At 40.8% G+C, this 8,693-nt stretch overlaps 1 protein-coding gene across 1 annotated transcript in view; it reads left to right on the top strand.

Annotated features, from left to right (window-relative positions):
- LOC103781410 (serine/threonine-protein kinase mTOR-like) overlaps nt 1–8,289 on the top strand; it is a gene marked incomplete at both ends in the record, with an annotated part of 39,473 nt that extends 31,184 nt beyond the window's left edge. The window contains 14 exon segments of the mRNA XM_008949124.1: nt 1–2; nt 5–57; nt 322–418; nt 1,007–1,105; nt 1,518–1,640; nt 2,255–2,437; nt 3,066–3,200; nt 3,487–3,661; nt 3,893–4,028; nt 4,718–4,865; nt 5,578–5,700; nt 6,171–6,253; nt 7,643–7,715; nt 8,215–8,289. The exon segment at nt 1–2 is cut by the window's left edge and continues 67 nt beyond it. Coding sequence (XP_008947372.1) covers nt 1–2; nt 5–57; nt 322–418; nt 1,007–1,105; nt 1,518–1,640; nt 2,255–2,437; nt 3,066–3,200; nt 3,487–3,661; nt 3,893–4,028; nt 4,718–4,865; nt 5,578–5,700; nt 6,171–6,253; nt 7,643–7,715; nt 8,215–8,289 — 1,505 coding nt within the window.
- Between the last annotated feature and the right edge of the window lie 404 nt (nt 8,290–8,693).

Below are 8,693 nucleotides of genomic sequence, written 5' to 3'. Positions count from 1 at the left end.
GGTTTTCTCCCGATCCATATCTCTGTCTCGAGGAAACAACCTGCAAGACACTCTAAGGTACATAAAGCACATGGGAAATGAAACCAAATTGATAAGGGCACATGGTTTAAGATGAGGTAAAACCTGTTTCTGCTATTTGTGTTATTGTTAAACTAAGTGAATGCTTCACTCCAAGCTAATTGATGTTAGGTGGATTAGCCCTAATCTTACTTTCTCTAGGTTCTGGGAAGAAAAGTCACTTGTAAATGGATCTGGAAGTATTTGACTGGAATGTTTTCATTTGTTTGTTTCATTCCTAATTAATGTATTTCTCTTTTCCAGAGTCCTTACCCTGTGGTTTGACTATGGTCACTGGCCTGATGTGAATGAGGCTTTGGTAGAAGGAGTCAAGGCAATCCAAATAGACACTTGGCTGCAGGTAAGGAACACAGAGGGCTAAGACAAATCTCAGTTCTGGGAGGAGCTTGGGGATTTGTTACTTGATATCCATGATGATCCTTTGCTGAACAATCCTCTGTAGGTGAGTAGAGAGAGCAACATTGTGCAGTACAATTTGTAACTGATTCAACAGGCATCATGCACAGAGACAGGAGAAACATTCTTCCATGTGTTTCTGTATTTAGTGCAGATTAGTGTGTATGAATGAAAAGGATGAAAATTTTAAAATGGAAGACAACATGCATTCAGTGGCTTTGTAGAATGAGTCTTGTAAATAGGAAATAAAGCCTCTTTTATTTATTTGAGCATTATTCAAGATGCATTTTACCCTTTCCATAAAAGGATCCTGTAACAGTTCTGTGCAGAACACTTGTCATCCCTTGTCATGGAGCTGCTCTGTATTTCTGACACTCTTTGGAACTTTGTGTTATCCTCTGACCACCATAATGAGTGGTGGGCATCTCCATCTCCTTTAGAGACTGAGAGGTCTCTAGCAGAGGGCAGAACAGGTTGTGAGCTAAACACAGGAGATGACAGGGATGTTTATTTTACCTATCCTTACTACTAGGTTATCCCTCAGCTTATTGCAAGAATTGACACCCCTCGGCCATTAGTAGGACGCCTCATTCATCAGCTCCTCACAGACATTGGACGGTACCATCCCCAGGTGAGCTTTGGCTTAGAGGAGAAATTTCCATAGGCTGATAGCCCCTTATGGCATTTGCTGTGTCCCATCTAACCTAGGCTAGGTTCTCATTAAGTGAATACTAAGAGGCCACCTCACAGACATTTTATCTGAATTTCTTCCTACAGTGTGGAAAATCACAAAGTCCTAAACCCAGGGTTTTGTTCTTCCAGTTTGATACAGGCTCTCAAAGTCCTTCTGCTACATGCTGAATTAAAGTCCTGTAAGCTTTTCAGATTGGAAAACTCTGAATAGCAAATTCCTATCACCTCTTTCCAGAAGCAATCTTGCTTTCTATTGTTTAGTCCTAAGGCTGCTATTGATGTTTTGCTAATCTTTCAATTTATGTAGCTCTTCTGTGTGGTTCTAAAATATTTGTTGATGTCCCTTATAGGCTTTGATCTATCCTTTGACTGTGGCCTCTAAATCTACAACCACTGCTCGCCACAATGCTGCAAATAAGATCTTGAAAAATATGTGTGAGCACAGTAACACCCTGGTGCAGCAGGCAATGATGGTGAGTACTTAGTGTACCCTCAAGTGTGTAGTGTTTCAGGGGTGGATGTGCCACAGGTATTACAACAGAGAACAACTATTAATTGTTAATTTGATTCCAAGAGAATTAATTTGTTTGTTTTCAATTGGTAGAAGTTACAGTATGAGTATAATTTCAAGAAAATGTGTTCAGTTAGAAAGAACCATAACATTCAAGCATTGAGTTCTTGTGTCTCCTTGTGAATACATTTAGAGAAGAAATAAATGAAGAGTCATTGTTCCAGAAAGAGATATTCTTGCTTAATGAAAAGTGGAAAGAAAACTTATTGAGCCTAGCATCAAAAGAGGAATTTAATTCATGGAGATTGTTATGGATAAGTGGAAAGTAATTCTTTCAGGCCAAGCTACACACATATACAGAAAATTTCATAAGGCAACAAATAAGAGGAGAAAAGCCTGATCAGCTTCTTGCAGAAAAGCTTAACAGCATTGTGGGAGTTCTCGTGGCTCCCTCTAGCTGCACACAACAAATGTTTCATAATCAGCAGAGAAGGAAGTAGGTTTGCCTTTCTAAGTCAGTTTACAGCCACAGCATTTTTCTTTAGGTGTTTAATCCCTTTTCCTGTCCTAAAACAGGTGAGTGAAGAGCTAATCCGTGTAGCCATCCTGTGGCATGAGATGTGGCATGAGGGGCTGGAGGAAGCATCTCGTCTGTACTTCGGAGAAAGGAACGTGAAGGGAATGTTTGAGGTGCTGGAACCACTTCATGCAATGATGGAGCGTGGGCCTCAGACTTTAAAAGAGACATCCTTCAATCAGGTATCAGCTAGTAGCCAAGAGCATAACCACCTGCATGCCCTCAGAACCAGGCAGGACAGCCACCTGCCCTAGATGTGTTACAACCTTTGCAGTCTAGCCCAGAGGGTAAATCTCTTGGGACTTGTTGCATTAGTTGCAGGCTTTTGGTGACCACAGTACTACAGGGGCCATAGTAGTACAGACTGCCCTGGATTCTTACATGGGTTGAGTATCTGGTAGGGTCTGGAAACATAAAACTGCTCTGCAGTTAGCTTTTCTTCTAACCCCAGTCTGCTTTGCTTCATGGAAACCACTAGCACAGATAGTAGAGATGATCTCTCTCAAGCCAGCAAAAGGAATTAATTTGAGCTGGTGAGCCTACTGTAAAGGGTGTTTCTGTTTGTTTTGTTGCCTCCTAACATTGTCTATTTGTGAGCAATGTTGTCTAATAAACTCAGTGCATGTCTTGGTTCCAGGAATTTCTGGATCTTTAATTCCAGTGTGCTATAAAAATGTGAAATGAAGTATTTGGAATGCAATTTGAGAATAGACTGTGGTGATGCTCTCTGTAGGTATTAAGTGGTCTCCACCTGTTCCAGTATAGTCTGTAGAAATGTTTTTCTTCTGTTGTTTTTCACTTCCTCCCTAGGCCTATGGCAGAGATCTAATGGAAGCTCAGGAGTGGTGCAGGAAGTACATGAAATCAGGAAATGTCAAAGACCTGACTCAGGCCTGGGATCTCTATTACCATGTGTTCCGGCGTATCTCCAAGCAGCTGCCTCAGGTGGGGGAGAGGTACAGTTCTGCTGTGGGTCTTACAGTGCAAGTTGTCAATACCAGTCTTGGTTTCCTGTTTTTTCATTATTCAAAACATTCAAATTCAGTATTCTGGAGACACCTGCCCATGATTTGCTCCAGATTTGTTGCTTACACAGCACCTCCTACAAGCATCTGAAGTATTGACAACTGACTGAACTGTTCCAGGTCCCTCAACAGCTTGAACTCTTCAGATATTTCAGTGAGATTTGACTGACGTTCTGGGGGGTTTGTATTTCTTCTGGTTTTGGCAGCTCACTTCTTTGGAGCTACAGTATGTGTCACCAAAGCTCTTAATGTGCCGGGACCTGGAACTGGCAGTGCCAGGAACGTACGACCCCAACCAGCCCATCATACGCATCCAGTCCATTGCACCCTCACTGCAGGTCATCACCTCCAAGCAGAGGCCCAGGAAGTTAACATTAATGGGTAAGACAGCAGTTTTCACTTAGCTTTTCTAGTATTGAAACAGTCACTGCTTTTAGGTCAAGCTGCATTACTTACCAGAGAAAACCTCTTCAACATTTCCTTTCAGGAGAGGTATTTCTTAGTGGTCTGGTCAGTCTGACTGCTATGCTTTCCAGCTCTTGGGTGCATGTGTATTTATTCTTGTCTGTTTCTTCAGCAAGAGTAAACTTCTGTGTGTTAATTCTTTCACAGGAAGCAATGGGCATGAGTTTGTATTCCTTCTGAAAGGTCATGAAGACCTTCGCCAAGATGAAAGAGTGATGCAGCTTTTTGGGTTGGTCAACACTCTGCTAGCAAATGACCCAACTTCTCTTCGTAAAAACCTCAGGTATGGGTTGTGGATAATCACTGAATGTGCTCATGCACAAGTGACTCCCTATATAGGTGCAGTTTCCAAGTAACCCTTGGCACAACCAGCTGGTTTGTGAGGAAATGGCAAATCGTGGAACTAAGTTAATTTAATGACAAAAAAAAAAAAAATAGAATACAAACTTGGAGGAAATGTATTCTGACAGGAATTGTTTGGTTTATGTAATTAAAGTCCCATCTGGTAAATAGATACGGGCTTGGAGGTAACCCCTATTTCAAGATAGCTTGAGCACTGCCTTAGGAGCCTGAGAACAGAGGGGTTTTTGTCAAGGATTTTTTATTATACTCACTAAATAGTTCAGTGAATAGTCACAGACTGCAATTCTGCAGAGTGTCTTTCAAGCATGAACATCTCAAATATCATGTGCAAATAACAGATCACCATGGGTGATGTAACATGTACCTTTTGAAAGTGATCTTGCAGTGAAAACCACATGAGCTTTGACAATGGCTGTAGATTATCTGGCAGCAGTCTGTCCAAATAGATGTTTCAAGTCTGTTTGAAAACAAGAAAAGCAGGGCAATTACTGAAGAGACGATTTGGATGACATTCAGATTTAGTAGTAATTGTTTTAAGCATCTTCAGACATAACGATTCACAACATGCAACAATTGGAGCTCTGATTCTCCATGTTTTTTTCCCTGTAGTATCCAGAGATATGCTGTTATTCCACTGTCTACAAATTCAGGGTTGATTGGTTGGGTCCCCCACTGCGACACGCTGCACGCCCTCATCCGAGACTACAGAGAGAAGAAGAAGATCCTGCTCAACATTGAGCACCGCATCATGCTGCGGGTAAAGGGCAGAGCTGGCTGAGGGTTTGGCACATTCTTTCAGGACACCACTCTCTTAATGAGGGATAATGGTGCCCAGCTTGTTCTTTCTCTCCCTGTTTTGTGGTTGTTACTGGTACCAGTAATAAATGCAAAATTATTTGATCAGAGTTACAAAGTGCTACCGAGAGGTAAAATTGGCCGTACGTTCATTTGTTTCTCCTTTCCTGTTTTAGCAGTGGCCACGTGTTGTTACCATCTGGTGACTAAAATGTTTTTGGAATTTTTCGTGGCTGTGATGTGCCTTAGACAAGGTGCCATGCTGCTGGCATCTACAAACATTGTGTCTAAGCAACGGGGCCAAAATTAGACAGACTGGAGACACTGAACATGACCAGAAAAGTTGGAATTGCCTGCCAAAAAGGAAAGCGTGTGCCAATCCAGGAGATTTATTTAGATCATGGATTTTGAAACATATTTACATTCACAGGATTTCAATATAATCTGGCCACAGACTACTTTGTGGATGGTAACTCATTTGCTATCCCATTTGAAATGAATTCTTCACCGTTGGGTGGTTGTATCACTGTGTTTGGGAACATACTGGTCTGTCTAGAAATAATTTCAATATAAACTTGAAATTAATTTATTTGTGATTACTGCATTTCCTATAGTACAACTAGGGATTACTGCATGTAATTTTTAAGTTGCTGAGTGTCACTTCTCAATCATAGATGGCTCCAGATTATGATCACCTGACCCTGATGCAGAAGGTGGAAGTATTTGAACACGCTGTCAATAACACAGCTGGGGATGACCTGGCCAAACTGCTGTGGCTGAAAAGTCCAAGCTCAGAGGTGAGTTCAGCTCATGCAATGGCTTGTTTTGGCAACCAGCATAAAGTGGAATTACCTTTTCTGCAGAATGAGTGAGAGGGGGTGTTCATTCATCGTGAACTCCAGATGTTTCCCTGCAGAACATGTGTCCCCAGATGTGTATCCCCTCAGAAGGAGCCTCACAAGGCTCAGATCACAACAGCTGCCAGAGCACAGCCCAAAGCCCAGGGCTGGAGACTGAAGCTCTGTGTACTGTGCATAGGGAGAGAAAAGCAGAAGCCTCAGAATATATTTTCTCAATGGCTTAAACATATAATTCAAGGCTGCAGGATGTCTGAACCCCCTCAGGCTATGGACTGTACTGAACCTAAGCATATCACAGTTCTGCATTGTGCAAAATGCAAGTAGCTCATGTCTAAATCCAAATATAAGCTGAAACATGCAACAGGCTTGCCTGGCTTTTTCTCCACTTGTTTTGTCTCCACTTCCAGGTGTGGTTTGACAGAAGAACAAACTACACTCGTTCACTGGCAGTGATGTCAATGGTTGGGTACATTCTGGGCCTTGGGGACAGGTGAGTGAAATTGCAAAGGTTTCTTTTAGATAAAAACACAGACTGTGTAGGCCTATCAGCTCATTCCTTGGGTCTGCTCTTACGATAACATCTTTCCTTGTGCTTATTGCTGACTTGTAACAATAACATCTTTCAGGACCTGATCGTGCTGCTGTTACTTTCAGTGCTGCAGGTGTGAGATGTAGGGTTTGTGTATCTTGACTACAAATAAGTTTCTTCCATTTTGAGAGGAATGCACACAGAGTTACATCAGGCACCACAAGTTCTAATTTTGTCCTTTCCCTCACAGAATAGGAAATCTCTCTCCATCCATTCTATAGAACAGAAATACTGTTGACTTTGCCACCCATCTGTGTGCTTGTGTGTGCTTCATGCATATGAGATGCCTTATTTTTTTCCAAAGTCTGCTAGGGCTGCATACATACATCCAGCTTTTTGGGCAGGAAAAAAGCCCAATGATCAAGGATCAGTTTTTGTTCCCTCTAGTGCTATGCATGTTCACAGCAGTTGTCAGAAAGACACATGAAGTTGCCGTAAATACTCTCCAAAGACTGCTCTAGACTTAAAATAAATGATAGTTAATGTTGGTTTAATTATTACTTAACATGGTGCTTTTTCTGATCTGCAATGCAGAGAAGTTCTGGAAGGAAGTATGTACAATCCAAACAGACTGGACAAATAATGAAAGAAAATTAAATGGGGAAAAAAAAATATAAAATGAACAAATGTTTAATACGTGGCTTACTGTCAAAAGGGGTCACCATAACTTCCAAAATACTTTTGAAGACAATGTATTTTAGGTTTAAGGTCTAATGCAAGGCCAGGTTAACCCCCAAATGTTTTCAGAACAAAATCTTTTATTCCTGTACTTCAATGTCTTTGTAATAAAATGGTAAAAATTTAAAAATTGATTTAAAACAGAATTGGAACAAGTCAGCACCACTAGCAGCATCGTGGGTTTCCTACTCTGGATTGATTCTGTCCTTTTGTGGTGTAATTCAATTTGCATTACTTCACCTTTACCATAATTCACTTTATTTTTCTATCCTGAAAAAATGAAAAAGCATAAAACGAGCAGAAGATTTTATCCTAACTGAAAAGTAAATGTTCTTATCCAGGAAGTGTATTGATGGCTCTGGTCCAATAGGTTGTTTATCTTCCAAGGTGAGAAGATCTCTTACTCCTCAGAGATAATTACAAAAATAATGTGATAGATGCACTGTCAGGAAGCTATTCTGTTCATCCTGAGATTGAAGATCTCAGACAAGCAAGCTGTCACTGGTTGTTCTTGTTCACAAAGATAAATATCAGGCTGGAGCTGCTGTGATTTACTTCAGGTTTTTATAATGGTCTGTCACTCTGTGTTTTTCTCCTACTCCTTCATCAAAGACACCCATCCAATCTGATGTTAGACAGACTGAGTGGAAAGATCCTGCATATCGACTTTGGGGACTGTTTTGAGGTAAGGCTTTGTATTTGCACATGAAATTTTCTGCAATATCTCACATTTTCTGGTGGAACAGAAATGAATCTATAAGCAAGGACAAATTGACCTTGGTATGTGATTCTGGGCAGGCCCTTTGGCTCTATTTTGGGCTTGACTTTACCTACAGACAGGATGAAGATAATATTTTATCTCAGAGGTGTGTCTTGGGGATTAGCTGATCACTGGAACCAGCAGAGAAGTGTTAAGATCCCTTTTCCATAAAATTTCTTGGAGCAATTTATGCTGCTCTTACTTGACACTAGCAGCTGGGCACGCACTGGAGTTTTCCCTATGTGTTATGAAGTTAATTATCTAGTTTTTAAAAAAAAAAATTGTGGAAACAGAGGACCATTAAGCTGGGACTTTATTTCCTATTTGGAGTACAACCTTCTGTAGCAAAAAAAAAAAATCCAATACCAATTCACTCTTAATAAATTAGCTATTAATTTACTCATTCCCATCCTCATGTGTTTAGGTTGCAATGACAAGAGAAAAGTTCCCTGAGAAGATTCCGTTTAGGTTAACAAGGATGCTGACAAATGCCATGGAGGTAACCATCCCCTCTTTAATACAAAGGGAATTATTCCTTGGGAAAATGGCACTGATTTCTGTTTTTCCTGTATTTTCATTGTCACTGAACTTCTCCACTCCTGTAACAACCAAAGGTGTTAGCATTTCAGCCGGGGGTTTTTCTCTAAGTTAAAATATCTCCTGTGATCTCTACAATGCATTACAGTGGAAAGCATCTTTTTCATTGATGGGGAAAAAACCCTGAAATTCATCCAATTTCTTAGGCCTTCCTTAGTTTCCTCACTTTAAATAGCTGTTTGCATCAACCAGACACAGTCAGTGGCAAGTGGTACTTCACAGGTATCATTGTAATGGCAGAGGAGAGCTTCGTAGTCTGTAATGAACACTGACAGTGTTTTCCAGTTCCAAGCACAAGCCACATCC

Source organism: Merops nubicus, unplaced genomic scaffold, assembly GCF_000691845.1.
Source record: "Merops nubicus isolate BGI_N331 unplaced genomic scaffold, ASM69184v1 scaffold23571, whole genome shotgun sequence".
Lineage (NCBI taxonomy): Eukaryota > Metazoa > Chordata > Aves > Coraciiformes > Meropidae > Merops > Merops nubicus.
Note: the sequence above shows the minus strand (reverse complement) of the source record. Positions and strands in the feature narration are given on the sequence as shown.